Source organism: Sardina pilchardus, chromosome 18 (genome assembly GCF_963854185.1).
Source record: "Sardina pilchardus chromosome 18, fSarPil1.1, whole genome shotgun sequence".
Classification (NCBI taxonomy): domain Eukaryota; kingdom Metazoa; phylum Chordata; class Actinopteri; order Clupeiformes; family Clupeidae; genus Sardina; species Sardina pilchardus.
In genome coordinates this window covers 23,765,743-23,787,165 of record NC_085011.1, presented here as the reverse complement: position 1 = coordinate 23,787,165, position 21,423 = coordinate 23,765,743, and the positions used below count along the sequence as shown (strand labels likewise).

At 42.1% G+C, this 21,423-nt stretch overlaps 1 protein-coding gene across 2 annotated transcripts; it reads left to right on the top strand.

The window, feature by feature from the left end:
• Positions 1–7,153: 7,153 nt before the first annotated feature.
• papolg (poly(A) polymerase gamma) lies at positions 7,154–20,923 on the top strand. 2 transcript variants are annotated; one of them, XM_062519593.1, is made up of 23 exons: positions 7,154–7,282; positions 8,487–8,657; positions 9,167–9,233; positions 9,439–9,520; positions 12,549–12,658; positions 12,781–12,834; positions 13,100–13,211; positions 13,357–13,446; positions 13,548–13,686; positions 13,808–13,880; positions 14,115–14,235; positions 14,350–14,434; positions 14,551–14,604; positions 14,733–14,852; positions 15,363–15,472; positions 15,666–15,787; positions 16,421–16,581; positions 16,851–16,945; positions 17,155–17,357; positions 17,633–17,824; positions 18,024–18,107; positions 18,611–18,670; positions 18,796–20,923. In XM_062519593.1, the coding sequence occupies exons 1-23, from the start codon at positions 7,266–7,268 to the stop codon at positions 18,892–18,894; spliced, it is 2,421 nt and encodes an 806-aa protein (XP_062375577.1). In that variant the 5' UTR covers positions 7,154–7,265; the 3' UTR covers positions 18,895–20,923. The 2 variants fall into 2 exon arrangements, with proteins under 2 accessions (XP_062375577.1, XP_062375579.1); XM_062519595.1 differs by lacking the exon at positions 18,611–18,670.
• The last annotated feature ends 500 nt before the right edge of the window (positions 20,924–21,423 follow it).

The window sequence follows — 21,423 nt, the reverse complement described above, 5'->3', positions numbered from 1 at the left end:
GAGCAGCAACCTTGACCTTTCTCTACACCCTACTCCATCTGCTCCAAATACTTGTTTTCATTTTCACTTTCTCTCTCTCTCTCTCTCTCTCTCTCTCTCTCCTCTTCTCTTACTACACACATTCCCCATGTTACCGTACAGCGGGCATTGATCAAGCAAATCGAGCGCTACACCTCCTTCAGGAACCAAGGGTATAAGGCAGCGACAAAACAACCAGCGTGGGCAAGAAGCAGAATTTCAATATGTAAATGACAGCGCGACTGATTCTATCATAAATCAGCCAGCCGTTGTTAAATATATTGGAGTATCCATCTCGCCTACAGTGCACGATCTGACATGCATCACCCGCTTGCTCGGTCCTTGGCACGCGGACGTGTGTGCGTGCGTGCGTGCGTGCGTGCGTGCGAGCGTGTGTCTGAGAGAGAGGGATAGAAAAATGACGATCTCATGTTTTAAAATGAAAATACTGATATGCAATAAACTGTAAACAAAGAAACGCGAACATTCACATTTTATATTACTCCTTTTTCCACAGACAAGGGTCAATATTTTCTCAAATGAAATGGGATAACCACATGGAAAGCAGCAACACACCTGAAAAAGCGCGAACTGAATTTACAATTTATTTACAAACAAAACATTTTGGAATTGTGATATTACCACTTCCTTCTAAATAAAAAAAAAACTAATTAATATAAAAGCAAAAATCGACAAATCCTCAAAGGAATAGACGGCGAAATTTCTCTTGGTCACGTGCGCGCCTTTCCACGAGCAGTAGCTCAGAGGAAATTGACTGACTGGCCGCTTGGGCGCATTTCAATATATGGAAATGACCAGAGGCTTATGCGATAAATCAACGCCCAGCGCTCCCTCTTCATGCTTCACTCTTTTCATTTTTCTCTCTCCCTGGCAATTCATCAGGATATCTCTTTTGCAGGGACTGTTTTTCTATCATAAAATCATTGCAATAAGAGTATAGAAATGTTGCTGCACTTAGATGATGTACCGCGGCAAAGTTCCATTTCCTTAGATCGCCGTGCTAATTCCGAGCACAATTCCTGTGGCAACCACCACCTCTGACGCCATTCATTAGCCTCTCTCTTTGCGACCAGTTTAGAACTTCTTTGCTATTATTCATGTCATTAACCTGATTTGCAGGCCTAGGTGTAACTCGCACTGACAGATAATCCGTATCAGTAGGCTATGGCAGCATTTATACCCGAGACCAAGTTATGTCGCAGTTGTTAATGTCATTAATTGTCCGACTACTCTATGAGACGACTGTAGGGTATACCCGTGGCCAGATATTGCTTAAGAAGCATGTTGAATGTACTGACTTAGTAGCATAACGTTAGACTTGGAGTCTCCGCTGTAGGCGATGTGTGTGGTTTTGCAAAAAAAAACATTGTTTCAAACTATTTTTAGAGCGAGATACAGCAGCGTGTGTTATTAAAACCAGATTGTCATTGTTTGCGTCATATTGCTTTTTCGTGTTTAATTTTAAGGTCACACAGAAAGAGGGGCATAAAAATATAGTATGCAATTTACCAAACACATTTGAAAGTTCACCGTCACATTGCAGTGGCCAGTGAACACTATTTGCAGACGTCTTACTCTGTGGACTGTTAAAGCGCAGACAGACAGATGGACAGTGCAGGGTTAGCTTTGACAGACCCTTTGCTGACCTGTCCAAATGGAATCAAACCAGTCGGTCCATTTTCCTTACATTATCCTTAACATGGCGTAACTAGGCTACTTGTCAGCACATCGCCTCTCAAGCAATCCTGTTGGATAATCAATCAAAACCTTGGGCATATGACATCGTGGCCCTGTAATTGTCTTACCATCTTCTTATAATTCCCAACATTCATGTCCATATTACATTATATGACATTACAGAGGCCTTTTCTTTTACATTATACTATCCGTTGCACTATCGTGTCCGCACAAAGCAGTTGCCATTCTGTTCCTGGTATAGGCCTATATTTATAACAGTTGCATAGCCAAGTTATACAGGTTAGGTACAGCCGAATTGGTTACAGAAAAAAAACAGACGGCCACATGTCAGAACAAGGGTGTGAGTTTCTTGGAGAAGAAAGGGGGGAATCGGAATTATCTTTTAGTCCGTGCAAGAAACCCCTGTCTTTCTGGGGGAATTTCAAGCTTTAGCAGTTCAGACAGATTCGCAGACTGACAATTAATATTAATGGCTAGATTTCACATTGTGGCATTATCACACTGAGCGATGGGTGGGCATGCCATCTGGGTTTTGGCAGGTATTAGATATAATCAAAGGGATTATGTGGTTGTGTCTGAAATTATAAACCTGGGCACTGGTGTTATATATAAAGGTGTGCATGTGCCCCCTGTCATGTGGTTGCGTTCATATTGTCGTGCACGTGAGTTCACATATGTTACAGTGAGAAAATGCTACCGACCACATAAAACAAGTGCGCGCGTGTAAGTGCGTCTCTGTGTGTGAGAGGGAACGTGTGACTGAGATTGCGTGGTTAGTCTTTGGAAGACACGGCGAGGTTCTGTTTTATTCTAATTAATTATGTTGCAACGTCCTTAATTCAAATTGACAGTTTTCACAACCGCAAAGGCCCATCCCCACGCATAAATGTTGCGGATATACCATCGGGCAATCTTCATCAATCTGTGGTAATGCATGACCATGTTTATTGCTGTAGTAGTTAAGTCGTTGTTAATTTTACACTAAACGGTTGTTATGATGATGAATGAGGGGGCCGGGATGGTACACATGGGACGTCTACCATTTATCTGTTGAGCGAAGGTCTTCCTTTACTTTACGCCTGAACACTACAAGCTGTTTTACAGACAACAACAGGAACTTATAATCAACACAAGCTTCAGAGTGTTCTATACGTCATTGATATCAAGGACCGTGAGAAAGTGAAGGGATCAACACGTATTTGTTTTTCATTAGAATACATTTTCAATATCACTACCGTGTGCATTGACTACAATGACCATAGAATAGCCTATGTCCTTCCTGCCGATTTTAAAACTTTTATTTTCGTGTCACAGAAAAAATCTTATGGTCAGTAAAGACCCATGATGAGACAGAAAATAGGAGAGGACGCATACAAATATAATACAATGTCTATGGGGTAGGCATATGCAGACAAAGGATAAATGGTTCCGTGTATTTTTGATGTTGTTGTTGTTCATGTTGTTTAAACAGGTATTTTAATCACATGGTTTAAAGTCAATATCACTTGATACACACTATGTCGTGTAGAAATAAAATTCTATGGTAGATCGAGGTTGTAGCCTATAGTTATCTATACTGTAGGCTACAAAGGTAAGCTAATTGACAACCTGCAGGTTTGGGCTGATTAGCCTAGGTTTCAGCGAAGTTTCTCTTAAAGCTCATTGCCACATTCATGATCGGATTAAATATTCAAGACAGCCGTGCACGAACTCAAAATAGTACTAAGGCTCCCTCTAGCGTCAAGTTACTGCGCCTGTGCAGCTCTCAAACATAACAGGTCCGGCCCGTGAAACCAAAAGGCACTTCAATGAAGCACATCCTCAATTTCAAAAGACACAAGTGTCATGAATCCACATAATTATAAAATATTAGCAGTCCTACATTTGTTTGTCGTAATGTATTGACTTGGAAATCGGATAGACTACATTTCGCTATAGGCCTACACTCCCCCTTTATGATATTGCTTGTTGACTCAACGGAAGTGGGAAATAAACACGGTAACAAGAGATGATAAACCAGATAATACATGATTCACTTGTAATTATAATATTATGAAAGTGTAGTACAACGGGTCCTTATGAAGCCATTGCATTGCATGAGTCGCCTCAACGACCGTAGTCCTGAACTTGGGGTAGGCTGCAGATGTCTTTTTCTTCACTTAGACGCATAATATGTTTTTCAAATTCCTTATGTTTTGTTGCCTATGCTTCCCTAGTTTGAACTTTGGGTGAAAGTGGGTTAATCAGGCTAAATTATCACTTGAAATGGGTGTTTTGATGTTCGTTTTGTTTTAGTTCTATGTGCGTAATTTTTAATGATTGCAAGCATAGCCTATATTGCAAGTGTTTGTTTCATGGTGTCTTCTTGATGTTGCATCGTGCTTAGCTGACACCACACATTAAAGTGGCCAATTTTATACTTTATCTTATAATAAAGATATGTTTATTTAACATAAAAAATATATTTCTCTGATTGCATTATGAACACCAGTCGGGCATTAAATGGCTGGGTTTTCACATGTTCCCCCTTCAACTCCAGTGTGTGGGAATTCATTCCTACTGTTTATTCGCCTTGGTAAGGTTTATTAGGCTACCCTCAATGGAATGAATGGAATATACCTCCAAGAGATTAGTGATAAATCATGTAGCCAATTCCAATGAATATCAATAGAGGGAACCCCAGGACATAATTCGCTCCTAATTTGATTAAACTATGCTCAAGGCAAGCGTATGTCTCCGCTAAGGGAATGGCGTTCTAATGACTTTAAGGATATCATACCAGACTGTTTTTAATGATTTAATGGACTGCGAACGTAGACTACTTAGCCCGACGCCTTTTTAAATTATTAGTCCAGTAAATGTGAGAGGGATGCTGGATTTCTTTCTTCTTCTTCTTCTTCTTCTTTTTTTTTTTTACCGCAGAGCTTTACACAGAAAAGCTATTTATTGCAGTTCCAGCATGAGCACTCACACATTGTAACCCACAATATGCCTTCGGGATATATATAGGCCAATAAAATATGTCGATCGAATAGGATGTAGGCTAAGGGCTATTGTAACAGTCAAAAGTAGACTAGTCTAAGGAGACGAACAAACTTGAGTTGCCACACTCTAAGGAAAACTGTAGCTGACGAGGCTCAGAAATCAACATTCATTAAGATTAAATTAAACATCTAAATAATGTAAATTATTTTGATGAAAGACCAGGGGATTGTAGGCTACTACTATTACAATTTCATTGGTTTGTTTCCTTCAGAACCATGGACAGCGTCAACGTATTCCGTTTTCCCCCCAGATAACAACGCTTTTCGTAATCTAAATGGTTTATGTTGCCTAGTGTGTGCTTTCTTGCCTGATGCCAAATATGCTATTTCTTTAAACTACGCTTCGCCTATGCTCGAAAACATTCATTTAAAGGTGTATTTGCTACGACCAGTTAATCTAATCGCGTTACCACAGGTGGCTGTGACAATACCCCTCAGCCTAACTCCGTTGTCTGTTGATTTTTGTAGCAAACAAGATCTCTGTTTTCCAAATTCAACTCCAATAACTCTTCTCAGTTTGAAAAACTGGTTTAGTGTGTGATTCAAGCTTACACCTTCCCTTTGACCAATGAAATGCACAACTTAAGAGCCACTTTTATATATCACCCATTTTCAAACTCTTTATCCCCTTATTCTCGTTTTAATTTTTAAACATTGTGATGATTGCCGATATTTTATGGCAGCCCATACAAATCTAACCGATTTTGACTTCCTAAACATTGTTCATGTGTTTTGGATTAATCGCAGTAAACCACTGTTTTGTGTTTTGAGTTCATTTCAATGTTGCCTAGTGTCCCGATATGTTCATTGCTACGTCTAGCCTATTTTTGCTTTAACATAGGAGTGATAGACCTATGTGATGACTGAAAAATGCAGTAGCCTATATATGCCTATGTACAGTATAACAGCACATTGTCCTTTTTTCCATAGATTCCTTTATGGCTTCCATGGACGTCAGAGGACACTTCTTTCCACACCTTTATCTATTCATCAGACATTCTTCGCTGAACAACAATAATGTAGCCTATAAGAGATGAGATTATTTTTGTTTACACACTAATGCACATTTAAAATATTGTGTCATATATATGTGTTATATATAGGCCTATTTTTTTAATAAATTGTATTTTTAAAAAATGAGTATTTTGCGTTTCCTTGTTTTATGTTTTATGAACGTTAACTTAGTTTCTAAGTGTGTGTGTGTGTGTGTGTGTGTGTGTGTGTGTGCGTGTGTGTGTGTGTGTGTGTGTGTGTGTGTGTGTGTGTGTGTGAACGCGGGCGTGCGTGTGTACGTGCGTGCGCGTGTGTGTGTGTGGGGGGGGGGGGGGGGGGGGCGTGCAAACGCAATTTCAGTGTGCACGTGTTGTAGCCTACAGTAGTACATAGCTACAGGAACATCAGTGTCTATTAAATTCACCTGATCCTCTACTCACCAGGACCTCATAAAAATGTCTCCAGCAACAGCAGCTATTGAAACCTAGTGATTCTGTACAGACATTTATGAACTAATGACTTTTGGTAGGCCTGCTTTGAACGCAGCATGCAACAGAGTGTTACCTTTATTTCACCGGAAGATGGCGCTAAAGGAAACGTTCTGAGCATCGAGTCAGCCTGTAGGCAAGGCTAGATCTGGTTCTAGGCCTAGGCTAGCCTACTTATCAGAATTCAAAATTTCAATGTTGAGAAAATAGCACAAGCACAAGCAATAAAACGGAAGCCTAAGTAGACCTTTTTTGAGATACTTTGTCAGTGCTATTTGTTTGTTTGCATTTCTAGCCAAAACAAATGTCTAAAGTAGGCTAAACTTTCAAAACAATAGCCTAGTGTTAGGTTAAATGTATGGATGTGGGAGTGATTATATCACTATGTATTTAAAAGCACCAAATGAACAAGCTTAATTAGGACTATGACATATGATATGAGTGGATGATAGATTAATCAATGAAGAATATAGCCTATTATTTCAGACACATATTACCTAGGTCTAGTCAAGCATTGATTTATGAGAGTAAAGACAAGTGGGTAGTTCACAGAGCTCAAGGTAGCCCGTTTATAACCTGGAATATTTTAACTAATATGACTGACTGAGACGACTTGTCTACAAGCATTTTACAGAATGTGTGAGTGCAGGCCAAGTGAACAAGTGATTGTTTATTGATAGCTACAATGATAGCTATCTATGATAGCTACAATCATAATAATTGTTGTGTACAATATCTTACCTTCACTGAAGATAGGCTATCTTATGTTTCTAGCCAACTGTTTGGGCTATTGCAGTGTGAACCTCAGCCAATGACTGCATTTTGTATCGCCAAAAAAAACGTCTTTCATCACAACGCAAGGCTTCTCGGGATACATTGTAACCGGGGGCGCCATATTGGAGTTTAACTATTGTTATAAATAGAGACGGGGCTGCTGCTGGCTGAGTTTACATGTTTTCTACAAGTTTGTTCTGATTATCCAAAGAAATTTCACTGGAGGGTCATGAAAGAAATGTCAGCGTAAGTCTCAAACTTATAGAAATAGAGCCAGTTGTCGCACTGGCCTTTCATTTCAGCTGTTTTCTTCAACTGGGATAGCTAAGTTAACGTTAGCTGTTTAGTCAGACTGTTGTAATTGAGGTCGCTTCCCGACCTAGCATACTGATATTAGCTATTTTGCTAACAAAGGCCTGGTAATGAAGGGATGATCATTTATCATTTATAGATCTAACAGTAGATCAACACGAAATAGTGTAACAAATAACATGGTCTATAAATGATCTCATCACTCATGCTGTCAAAGAGCTAGTCTCTGTTGTTTATCGGTAGCTAACAGTTGGTTAGCATGCATGGTTGCTAACTAGCTAGGGGCAGGTTTTATCTGCAGTTGGCCTGATCTTAGCCTTCTGCCGTTGTGCTAGCCACCCAAGGTAGGTAGCAAGCTAAAATGTTGTGTAGTTGGGTATCTACGACTGTGTTTTTGCTGTTGTCATATTAAAAATGTTCCCTACTTCATCATCGACTCTTTCAGAAATGACAGGTGTTAAATTAATCGTAGTTAATATCACGCCAAGGCTATATTAACGCTATTGTTATCGATAGCTATTTGGTTTTAGCGAGCTAACGTAAACGTTACCAAATAACATCGGCAAATCGGTGAAATCGGTGTTAGCTAGTTAGTTTATTAGCAAAGCTGTTCGAAAGCAGACGACTGAGTGTCTCGTGTTCGCTCGCTAGACAACGATTTGTTGCAGTTTCTGTAAATTTCCAGGACCGTCTTAAATTATGAATATTTTTCATCTCGTAAACGTGCAACGTTACCAGCAAGCTAACTTGGTTCTTTGACACCTGATAAGCGCCATGCTAGCAGGAACTATCCATCCCCAAGCTATCGGCTAACCACTTATGTTCATTAACCCCGTGAAGCTCGCATAGCTGTTTGTTTTGATCCGTCGTGTTAAGATGTGGTGGTGCAATCTATCATGTCAGCGTAGGTGGTCTTAGTTAAATGTGTCATGTCATTTTATTATCATGTCTGTCTAATGGTGTGAATTTGTCACCTGGAAAATACCAAGCAGGACCTCCCCCGCGAATGTGCTCTCAGATAGCTTTTATAAAAAACTGTGAGTGTCCCAAATGAAGTGAATGAAGAGGATATTTTCCTGTGGATTAGTCTGTCTATGCCGATGTACTCAACCATGTTGCATGTGTTACCTCTCCACAGGGCCAGTGTCAGTACGCTTAGTGGGCAGCAGCAGCCTCAGAAACACTATGGCATTACCTCCTCCATTAGCCTGGCTTTTCCCAGGGCGATTGATCATATGTACACTCAAAAACTCATTGAGGCAATGAAGCCTTTTGGGGTGTTTGAGGACGAAGATGAGTTGAACCACAGGTGAGTAATGCATGAATATGTGTACAGGAAATAACTTAAGCTGGGGGGACAGCTTAATTGCTGGTAATTGGCTGTCCAAAGGTTTAACCATGCTTTCGTTGTTTTATTACACACACACACACACACACACACACACACACACACACACACACACACACACACACACACACACACACACACATACATTTTAGGTGTATGCTTAAAGCTCATGCTTTCTTTAGAATAGCTTTGATTGTCTCAAATTGAGATTTGTCTTGGGCAGTCAACAAATGGGGAATGTAGGTCCAAATACAGTTTAGCTCGCATTTCCACAAACACACTAAATATACCAGTACATACTATAAACTATATAGTATAAAATAGCCCATGCCATAAATATCCCAGCCCCCCCCAAACCCCCCCCCCCCCCCCCCACACCCCCATCAATCACCACACACACACACCATGTAAACACCAGACTGACCATCTGACCGAACTCATCCACCTCCCCACCAACTTTCTCCCCACAGATTGGCTGTTCTTGGAAAACTAAATTCAATTGTGAAGGAGTGGATTTCTGAGATAAGTGATATCAAGGTAAGATAATATATTCTGTGTCATTTTGAAATGGCTCTAACTATGATTGCTATTATTTGTGCATTTCATAATAACCACCATCGGCCTGTGAAGTACAAACTGGAAGATTACCTCCATGTTTATAATTGATAGTTCAAGTGATTGTAATCCTTGCCTGACATGTGTGTTTAACTAACTGATAATAAAACACATTCACTTCTCTCAGAACCTCCCACCCTCAGCACTCGCCAATGTTGGGGGCAAAATCTTCACCTTTGGCTCATATAGGCTGGGTGTTCACACCAAAGGTAAGCTGAGAACCATGCTGTGTTTGCTTTGTTTTTGTGTTTTTGTGAGAGGGTGGTTGTGCAAATTGAAGCATTCCTATTTCTCCATCCCAATTTAATCCCAACAGACTGTAGCTGTTATTGTCCAAATGCATTGAAAATTCACATTCAGTCATTCTAATGTTATCAGACTGCTTCCATCTATGCATATTGTGGCATAAACTCATTACTTGTTTGAGGTACACTCGTTGATATGTGTAGACATGAATACGTAAGCAATGAAATATTAAACCCCTGCAATGTTTTGCAATGACGCTAGTTTGTCGGACAGATAGGTCTAATCGTGTTTTGAAGTAATGAAGTTCAAATATTGAAGTCATTGGTCATTTTAGTACTCTTTTCCACTCTTCAAGTCTGCGTCATGTTGGAGAGTCACAAAGTGTTTATAGCCTTGAAGGGAATCCCATATCATTTCTGAAGTAGGCTGCTGCAAAGGAAACTACATGCATCTGATAAAAAAATTAAAGAAAAGAAAAAGAACCTCTGTAGTTGATCTGCATCTATGCTGTTTAGGAAGCTGCTTTCATCAATATTTTGTGCGTCTTGATATGTGACTTGTTTGTCCAGACATGACGTCTTGATTTGTGACTTGCTTGATTTTCATCACAGTGATTTGGAGACTTGATCAAGACTTGAGGGTTAGGACTTGAGACTTAACCGTTTTTTTTCCCTTTCATATTAAACTATGTTATTCCCTTAACTACAGTAGTATATCCTAGAATAATGTAGGTTAATATGACACTACGGTGGAGTGTTCCTTTAACTACAGCGAAGGCCTGCGTTGTATAGTGTGCACTATCTGATGGTATGGTTGATGAGACTGATGTAAACATGTATACATTTCTTTCAAGTATATTTTGGGGTGTCAGTTTTAGTTTCAGTTTTACTAGAAACAGACTTTTTTTTACTACTTTCTTTGGTTATTGACAGTGATGACAGTGGGTGGTTACTTTTTTTGTATTATTATTATTATTATTGATCACAGAACAACAAGTATACAGCCATTTGTATACAACACAAACAGATCAAGACAGTGGGTGGTTACTACTTCCCTATTTACTCATCTCCTCTGTCATTTACTATGTTTTTTTGTTTTGTTGTTAATATATTTTTATTACGTTCACATACAAAAACAAATGACACACCAAACAACAATGCATAATGTCAAATGTAACGGAAAACAAAAAAACAAACCAAAACAAAACGAGGGGTGGTTACACTATTACAGTACTGGCTGAGATGCACAAGTATTTATTAGGGGAAAAAAGAACAACAAAACAAGCTACATATCATCATGACTTCAGAGACACATCAAGTGTTTGAAGAAATGTGCTATGGGTTTTTGTAGTACCATTGAAAAGAACATTGATTTGGAATGATGATTAAACGTTTTTACCAGTGGTGTATCCTACGAAGCCAGTTAGACATGTCTAGGCTATCTAGACATCGAGGCTGCACAAAGCCTTAATTCGGGTATTAAGTTAAGTGATCCTACGATAGCAGGTATGTGATAAATTTGTCAAACTAGGCTTTCAGCTCAGGTCTGTGCGCGTTCTCGTGGTTGGGGTGACTTTGACCAATCGGGAAACGTGGAGATGCACAAGACTAGCCTAGGTTAAACAACGATTACTTCCGCATTTATGAGCGGTAGCGAAATCTAGGGTGGTCTTTTTTAGTGTCTAACCTATAACATCAAAAAATCGATGTTCATCAGATATTGTATGGTATACATGTCCATAGTAGCGATATATCTGCATGCGCAACATGGTTAAAAGCGCCTTCGAGTTTCAAAATGTTTGGTGGAGCTGCTCCAGTAGATTCTCACATGTGAGATGACTTTATTTTTCAAGATAATTGAGTGGTCAGTAGTCAGTAGGATTAGTCAGAGGGTGGTGATTTTTCATGATTTGAGCTATAAGTTAGCGCACAACCTGCTCCCGACCAGGTTTGGTTGCGAGCATAAGATACCATGGTGATACAGCGACGCTAAAACAAATCCGTTTTCGTATGACTGCATACCCTTAGCCTGATTACCATCGACTTTCAAAGGCTCTGCGAGACTTTAGTCTGACCAACAGCCTGTGCTAACACGGTTTCTTGCCAGCGCTGGTTGACCCGCCTCCTTTAAGTGCCTCGATTTGCTACTGGTAGATGTCAGAAAGCGGATTGCCGAGTTTAAACCAATAACAACACTCTTTCCGCTGCCTTGAACACGCCTCTACCCAGAGACGTTGGAGCTGCTCAAAGTTGATTGGTTCTCGACCAAAGGGGGCAGTTCCGCAGATTTCGGGAACTCAGAAATCCTTCTCAATGAGCAGTTGACCAGACCAGCAGCAAAAGCCTGAAGGCGTTGCGTCACTGGGAGGGCGTGCCAGGCTAGCATACCCTGGCTTTGAGCGCAACATACCTCACTAAGCCACTAATCGAGCTTCGTAGGACACCCCATTGGTCTGCTGCATGGGTGTCCTGATATAATAGCAACCCGACCAGCCAATCAGAATTTCTGTATTGATATAGAACAGTATTTCTGGAATTTCTGTATTTCTGGGATTTCTAAGGAATATCAAACTAGAAGGATACTACCAGTAAAGGCTGAATGCCACATTGTGCTAAGGTAGCAAAAGCAAAATCAAAAATTGTGATTCACATCAGGTCCAAAACGTTTTTTTCCTTGGCCCACGCAACACCTTCCTTCCCAAATTTCATGGAAATGGGGGCAGGAGTAGTTTTGGGGTACTCAAACTCCTTGGCAGATGTACTGATGTTTTTCAGGACCATCAGGGCTTTCCAGATCTGCAGTCAACAGTACAGGTCCCATGTACATCATACAAGTAGACGCATGGAATTGTAGAAGTGAAGGCAGGCAGTGAAGTTGTATTGTTAATATCCTTGGCTTGTAAGCGTTGGGGAGAAGTAAGGAGTAAGACATGCAAGCCAAATGCCCTCTGTATGGTCAGTGAAAGATGTGATGTTCCGTTTTGTGTTCTAGGGGCTGATATTGACGCGTTGTGTGTGGCGCCCCGGCACGTGGAACGGACCGACTTCTTCCTGTCCTTCTTCGAGAAGCTCAAACAGCTAGAGGAGATTAAAGATTTACGGGTGAGGGTTCAGCAGATAACCGCATAAAATAACTTGCCATGTTGGTGCCTCAGACTTATCACTTTGATTTTTTAAAAAATATTATTTGTATTTTTTTATAATGACTTTCTCTTTCTCTTCAGGCTGTAGAAGATGCCTTTGTGCCGGTTATCAAATTCAACTTCGATGGCATTGAGGTACTGTGTTGTTGAAAGTATATGTTCTCTCTCAGATAATAGTGTGACTATTGAAGGTCAAGGGTGTAGCTCTCTCTATACTTGGAAATGTGCACTACAGGGAACACATCTAGCATGATTTGCTTTAGTGTTAGTTTCAGGGCGTAGCCGTAAGCATGTCAAATTAGGTTCTAGTGTGTTGAATGTAGTTCCACAAAAAATCCCTTTAAAAACATACATGCATACATATAAATACTCTTGAAATGCCTTTCATCTCTCTCCGCAGATTGATCTTCTGTTTGCTAGGCTTGCACTTCCATCCATCCCAGACAACCTGGACCTGAGAGGGGACTCTCTACTGAGGAATCTTGACATCCGATGCATTCGCAGTCTGAATGGTATAGTCAAGTAGATTATATTATGTGTCCTGGTGTTAACAGTAATATAGCTGTACTTTGGTGTGGATATTTTTTTTGTTTGTTTGTTTGTTTGTTTGCTTATTTATTTTAAATGTTTTATTTACGCTGCTGTCTTTCTTCATAGGTTGCCGTGTCACTGATGAGATATTGTATTTGGTGCCGAACAAGGAGAACTTCAGGTTGACCTTAAGAGCCATCAAATTATGGGCCAAGCGTAAGTCTGATAGGCATTTTGCGACTCATTGCATTGATTATGAGAGGCCCCAGGCAATGCCCATGTGATGCTGACTATATTGTGTGTACACTTCTGCTCAGGTCGCGGCATCTACTCCAACATGCTGGGCTTTCTTGGAGGTGTTTCGTGGGCGATGCTTGTGGCTAGGACCTGCCAGCTCTATCCTAATGCTGTAGCAGCCACGCTGGTCCACAAGTTCTTCCTGGTCTTCTCCAAGTGGTAAAAGTTCTCAATAAACTAGTGCTGTAGAAGCGGACAGTATTTTGAATTGTTCTCAATAATGAGGAAAATGGTCTTGCCAAGCATGCATGTAGTCAACTGAGTATTTAACTTTTCACAGGGAATGGCCAAATCCGGTGCTTTTAAAACAGCCTGAAGACAGCAACTTGAATCTACCTGTGTGGGACCCTCGAGTAAGCATTTTCTTTCCCAACTGCCCATGTTATCAGTGATTGCAACCTGAGCACTCATTAATGTGATTTTATGTAATGTAATGTTTCTTTTGCTAATGAGCTGGCCTTGGCACCAGATTTCATTAAAGCTTACTTAAAAAGTCTTGTTATGGTATCACAACTATTGCATTTGCATAATTCAGTGAATGACTTTATTTTGCCCCCTTGGTTGTCTCCCTGCCCCGTCCCTTGCAGGTGAACCCTTCAGACAGGTACCACCTGATGCCCATCATCACCCCTGCGTACCCACACCAGAACTCCACCTACAACGTGTCCACCTCCACACGCACCATCATGAGCGAGGAGTTCAAAAATGGTGCGTAGGACGGGGAGACATCTTGCAGTGACTGTTATGTTCCAGCTCTCAAGGTTTTTCCTTTGATACCCACTGTTTATTTACCGTTTTTTTTTTTTTTTTTTTTTTTTATAGGTTTGACTGTGACAGATGAAATTCTATTGGGTAAAGCAGAATGGTCAAAGCTCTTTGAGCCTCCCAGCTTCTTCCAGAAGTACAAGTAAGGAAAATACAGACTGATGTTACGGTCATGTTGTATTCAATTGGACATTGGTTTCTTTGGCTGACGAACCCTTATCTTGAGACGCTAATATTTAGTTATATCTGTTTGAATAGGCATTACATAGTGCTTACAGCCAGTGCATCTACAGAAGATAATCATCTTGAATGGTAAGTGTTGTATGTACAGTACAGTACAGCAGCCTCTCTGCTCATAGCCTCTCCTGCTCTGGTGTGATTCAGATTCCTCATCAGCCCGTCTCTTCCCCCCCCCCCTCCCCACCCCTCCCCAAACCCAGGATTGGACTTGTGGAGTCCAAAATCCGCGTGCTTGTGGGAAATTTGGAGCGGAATGAGTACATTGTTCTGGCCCACGTGAACCCACAGTCCTTCCCGGGGTCCAAGGAGAGCCGCATCGAGTGAGTAGCATTGCAGCAGGGCTTTCTGTTCTTGCTCGTACCGCTGTACTTGATGTCACTTTGATGACCTCAGACTTTGATGACCTCAGACCTTGTGGTTGAGTTGGTGAGCAGCTTCTTGCCTGGACCCTCGATTGCCCGTACATGCAAGTCTGCAACCCACCACCTCGTTGAATGAGTCATTTCGTGTGTGTGTGAGGTCTTGGTTTTGGATGGTGTGGGGGGAAGCTGCCTATGGAGTTGACTGAAGGTGACAGGAAAGGTGTTCCATTCCTTCTGATCTAGGCAGGGGAATTACCCGTTGTGGTCTATTAACAACCAAGCCCATTTCACACCCTGCACAGCATGATGCGATACCCAACCACCACACACAGTTGGCTTGTGGCAGTCGCAAGCGTGCTGCCTGTTGTCAAAATTAGAGACGTCACCGCACACTGGTAATATTATGGATTGTTCATTTAGGGGACAAACGGGTATGTGTCAATTAACTGTGTTTTTTTTTTTTTGCAGGAATGATTATGTCTCAATGTGGTTCATTGGCATCAGTTTCAAGAAGATGGAGAGCTCTGAGAGCGTAAACATTGACCTGACTTACGACATCCAGTCCTTCACAGATACCGGTGAGTTTGCGTCTCAACACGTGTGAAATAAACGGTCTACTTGGATGCCCAGCAGCTGTCTATCGTTTCCAAATTGCATGAACGTAGAGGGTTCCACACAAAACGAGGATTGTAACTAGGTTTGTTGAAGTCTTTTAGAGCTGTGAGTTCCGTATAGACGTGGATTTAATCAGTGTCTGCCATCTGCCTCCAGTCTACCGACAGGCCAACAACATCAACATGCTGAAGGATGGCATGAAGATCGAGGCCACCCATGTGAAGAGGAAGCAGCTTCACCAGTATCTGCCTCCAGACGTGCTGCAGCGCAAGAGAAAGGTACCACCGCTCACCATTCTTATCTGCTATCTAGCACTTGCTCATTTTTATCAGTCGCCATCGTTTCTCGAAGTTGAGGGCTGTTTCTTTTCCATCAAATTTTCTGATGCATATTATATGGTCATTTGTCATTTTGATAATGAGGTGGCTTTTTAAGAAATGTTTTGAACAGCCAGGAATTGCGTTAATATTGATTCTGAGTAGCCACGTTTACATGTACACTACTGTTCCGAATAGAAATGGAATAAAAGCTCAATCAAAATAAAAACGGTCACACAATCGAGTTGAACCTCAATCGGGTTGAAAATTCCTCATCCGATCAGAATTTTAATTGGAATGAAAAGAGGTGGTGTAGTCCGTTCCTGTTCCGAATGAACAGCCTTGTATATGGTCTTTCGGATTGACTGCTATACCTTCCCAATGAAAAGTAGGCAACAACGGCTATTCCGGTCAACGCGAAAGCATCTGATCGGAATAGAACGTACCCCATGTAAACAGACGGCACACATTTTTCAATCGGAATAGTTTGGTCGGAATGACAGAAAAACTGTCCAGGTAAACGTGGCTATTGTCGCCCAGGAACTGTAAAGGGATTTGGTTTGTAATCTCCGCTGCCCTCTCCCCCCTCTTCAGAGCATGGGTGACCCCAACCGCAGCTCCACCGGTGGGGACTCCAAACGCTGCTCCATGGACGGCAGCCAGCTGGACAGCTCCAGAGACACGGACACGGGGACCCCCTTCAGCTCGCCCACCCCCGTGTTAATGCCCTGCAAGACAGAGGTGGACGCTGAGAGGTAGGACAGGCCATAGTTATGTGATGAAATGTGGGAGAGGCACTGGTTGAGATTCATCAGTATTGGTTGTGGATGGAATGTAACATGTTTTTTTCTTTCTAAATGCTACTGCAGAATATAAATCTAAAAACAAACGTTTGTGTAAAGTGGTTGATGCCTCTATGCTGAATATGTTTACAGTTCTACTAGACCTGTAAATAGCATCTGTGATTTTTAAAGGATGTCCTGTAACTCGCTTGTTTGTTCTCTGTTGTGTTCCCTCCAAACAGTGTCACGCCCTCCAAACCTCCGGTCCCTCTGTTTGCGGAGAGCTCTCCCCCCTCCGAGGCTGAACAGGGCATGTCCATTCCGGTCATCGGCTCCAGTGAGTGCTGTTTGAAATTCACGCACACAGGCTTGCTTCTGTCACGCCTTTGTTGACCTACAGTGTTTTACCTTTGTGTTGGCCCAATCATTTTCCACACTCTGATGTTTCATTTTTGTCATTAAGATAATTTTCACGTGCTATAATACCCTTGCACTATGCTAGTATTCTGTTTTCCTCATCTCCCTCTTTCTTGCTGCCTCCTCCAGAGCCCGCAGCCTCCCCGGCGGCCAGGCCCCCCAGCCCAACCCCGGCTGGAAGCACCATCCCCACGGTGGTGGGCCGCAGCGTCGTCCAGCGAGCGTCCAGCAACAGCCCCACAGAGCTGCCCAACGGAGCCGGCCCTGCGCCCCCGAAGAGACCCCACTCTCCAACCCTAGAGGACTCCCCCAAGAGGAGCAACGCAGACGAGGTTAGAATGTGCCCCGGCACGCAACCAGACAATAACGCACAAAAAGGCAGTACACAAAAAAAAACTATAATGCACAAAAGACTGCACACACAGAGACCATAATGGCAGCACGCAAAAAGACAATAATGACAAAAGACAAAAAGGCAGCTCACAGAAAGACCATACTATGTTGATTATAGTTGTGATGTATTCTACTTGCTCTCCTCTCAGTATGGATTGTGTAGGTTGTTTATGACTGGCCCTGAGTTTTGTTTTGTTGTTGTTGCGGAACCCAGGGGTTTGCAACGCCCCCTGCTGGTAGCACCATTCCCACAGTGGTGGGGTGCAGCGTCATCCCATGCAGCCAGGGCTCCCCCACCGGCAGCCCGGAGGACGACCTGCCCAACGGACTGAATGGATCGGCCAGCAAGAGACCTCACTCCCCCACCCTGGAGGAGGCCACCAAGAGGAGCAAAGAGACCGAGGAGGTGAGCTGACTGGTCACAACCAGGATGACCGTGTATAATTCTGCCAGGATATTCTCAAAGCTTTGTGTTAAGTGTTTTGCTAAAAAAGCTCAGTAGTATGAGTGAGATTGAAAGGTCGCTTACATTTTGTGGAGATTTTTGTCTCCCAGGATTTGCGGAATGAGAAGTTCATGAAAAGGTGTTTGTGTTTTTTGGGCAGCCGGTGTTCTCTGATGACTCTGCGTTTAAGGAGCCTCTTCCCCCAGCCAGCAACGGCCAGGAGAAGGGAGATGGGCCCGGCATGGTAGGCACTCAAACACTCCCAACTCTTCACTTTCTCAGCCCAAACAACTTCCATCAGTGTGTGTCTTCAGATGTCTCAGCCCAAACAACTTCCATCAGTGTGTGTCTTCAGATGTGTTCGAATTCATTATTAGTTAGTTCGGCAGTAGCCAATTTGAATCATTGACGGCTGTCACTGACCTCATATCCATATTTTTGAAAGGTAAAACCTGCTGTTTGCTACGTCACACGCTCAGGCATAGCAAACATCTTCCCCATTCTCCTACACTTCATTGGTAGTTCTAGGTTCAGATTACCCTATGACCACAGGGGGTGTCAACCACGAAGTAGCTATCGTTTTTAGGAACGTAGGCCCATTCCATATCAGGAGTTTGATCTCCCGGCTGACCTTTTTAGATGGCAGCTACAAGTCAAGTGTTGAGTGGGTCTAGTGTAAAATATAGGTCAGTATAGGTTACTGAGCAGTGTGTGGCTATTGTGAGTGACCTCTGTTTCCAACCACAGGACGGCCACGGTGGCACAAAGCCCATGCCCATACCCACCATCGACACGTCGCGAACACAGGTACGGCTCGGAAACCCGTGTCGCCTCTGTGGTCAGCACAGGGCTTTCCTCGCATCTATGTTCTTTTTCCTGTAGCATGAACTAGTGCAGTGTGAGCATGCATTGTGTTGTGTGTTTGTGTGCAGAGACTACCCAGCAAGGAGCTGCCAGACGCCTCGTCCCCCATCCCCACCAGCAACCTCCGCGTGGTCAAAAACTCAATCAGACTCACCCTCAACCGATAGCAGTTGGGGGCGGCACAGGTAACTCTTGATTAGACGAGCCTGCTTGTAGGTGGTGGTGCGTTAAGATTTAAATTTTCTTTATTTTTTTGTTCTCCTCTCTCCTTCATTTTAAAAAAAAGAAATGCACATAAAAAAGAAATATTAAAAAAAAAAAATCGGAAAAGAAAAAAAAATACTTTGAAGGCCACACTGCGTAGGCCTCCTGGAGCAAGACTACTGTTATACGTGTGAGGTTCTGCTTTTTAACCTTCCTCTCGCTCCCTGAAAAATACTATTGTTACAATGACAAGAGGAAAAAAGAAGCAACTGAATTCTTTGTTCTATTAGTGTTTTTCATGGGTTTATTGTTTTGTTTTTTTTTTTCTTCTTCCTTTTTTTCTTTTTCAAGCTAGTTTCCCCCCTCCATATTGTCTATTTTTTTATCGCCTTAATGTGTCAAATGCTTGCTGAGTACATGTACTGCAGCGTGTTTTTTGAAATCAGACTTGTACATTAGGTAGTTTATGTATATAACTTGTCTTTAAAAAAAATCACTGTTAGTGTTTCAATACAGCTGTATTGTAGGTTTTTATTAACAAAAAAATATGAAAAAAATTGTCATGTTTGTTTGTTCCTGTATATGAGATTCTCCTCTGTTAGACAAATAACTTTTCCGCCCTCCTTCCCATCCCCAAAGGTTTTGTAATCACTGTGCAGGTTCTGATACAGTTTCTGGAAGGAGACATTTTTTTTTTATGATAATTATTTGGGGGTGGAGGGGTGTGTTTGGACCCGGACTCTGGTCAGAATGATGACGAACCATTCCCTCTGCTGGTCCCAGTGCTTTAGCCCTCTGACAGAGCTGACCTTTATCGTTCCCACACACATCAGCTAGCCCTCAACCCAAACTAACACACGTCACCAAGCGACCACATATGTATCCTCTAACCACATAGCAGAGAATTTTGAAAAGTGTGAGTGTGTTTGTGTGTGTGACCGAGAGAGCGAGATTGGGGTGTTGTGACAAGTCCTGGAGTGTTGTGGATTCTGCTGAGGTTTGTGTTTGTGTATGACTGCGCATGTTCCTGTCTTGTAATTCCCTGTGTTTAGGGTGTTCACCCGTCTCTGCGCCTCCCATGGAGGTTCCTATAGGACTAGTTCACCCAAATTTCCAACCTTCCCAACAATGTTCTCACTTTGGCAATAGGCTACTGGAGAAAGACTGCAGCCTGTTTTCGGGCATCTTTTTATAAGCTGCAGTCTTCTGCGATGTTCTGGTCTTGCACATCTGGCTGTGGTCCTTAACACACAGTTGGATACTCATCACAGCGATTCTGAACCAATGTCTGAGATGATGACATGAGTGCATCACAACAGCGCTGTTCAGTCTTAATGAAATTATGTGCAAACAGCGATTCACAAGGGTGACCCAAACCAGTATTGTTGACAAGTGCAGGACTACATGGTTTAGGTCCTAGATGGATAGTAAAGTGTAAAGTGTACAGCTGACATCAAATCAAACCCGGGGGCTTACACCCAGCTATTTGACTTCCATCGAGGCTAGGACCAGACTGTAGGGGTTTCCCGAAATTTTGGCTAACTAGTTCGAAGAGCAGCTTCTCCATAGCTTGACAGTAGAAATGAGATTATATGAGATTTCCGTTTTATTCTTTCCAGGTAAGGATCTACCATAAGCCACTGTTCAAAACTGGTTAGGTGTACAGACAAAGTGAGTGAGCGAGAGAAACCTGTGTATTTAATAGGGAGAAAGAAGGCTTACTATTAATTTTGGGGTTTCTTATTTTATTTATATTTGCATATTTGTACCATGTAATTTTTATATCACAGGTATTGCAGTTAGATTTCCTTCTGAATGGCATTTACAACTCTCAACTTGAATCTTCTCATTGAACTTGGGGAAATGTCATTTTTTTTCTTTTCTTTGTTTTCTTCTGTTTTGTAGGGCAACAAATTGTATTTGAAATGGTATTTTTGTATGTAATGTATATTTCCTCCTTTAAAATGAGACCATAAAACTCACAAAACCCCACTGTGTTGCATGGTGTTTTTTTTTTCTTCGCGTTGAACTTTCTCTTGTTTACCATTACCATTTGTTTACCATGTTCATGTACGCTGTATAAACTCCCATGGACATTTTATTAACCTCAAAAGCCACAGTAGAGAGTCTAAAATGACTGAGCATCACCTGTTGTTGTATCTCTGCTCACGGCAAGCCCTTTCGAAATAAACACATAGACATTGCGAGATGCGCTAGTTACACGGGGTGCTGCCTGCCACCCATGTGAAATATAATATTCAGTGTTCGTGTAAACGACGGGAGTTGGTAATATCCCCTGAGGTGTCCCGTCCTATGTTAAAATTTCGCCTTCTGCTATCTATCTGTTTTAAAAGGGGGCCAACTTCCTTGTTCTTACATAGGGAGATTCCCGCATGCCGATGGGCGTGATGTTCAAGGGGATTACCCCTACATTAAAATGAAGAATGTTGTGTGAGGTTGTTGTTGTGAGTAAATACCTCTGAACACATCGA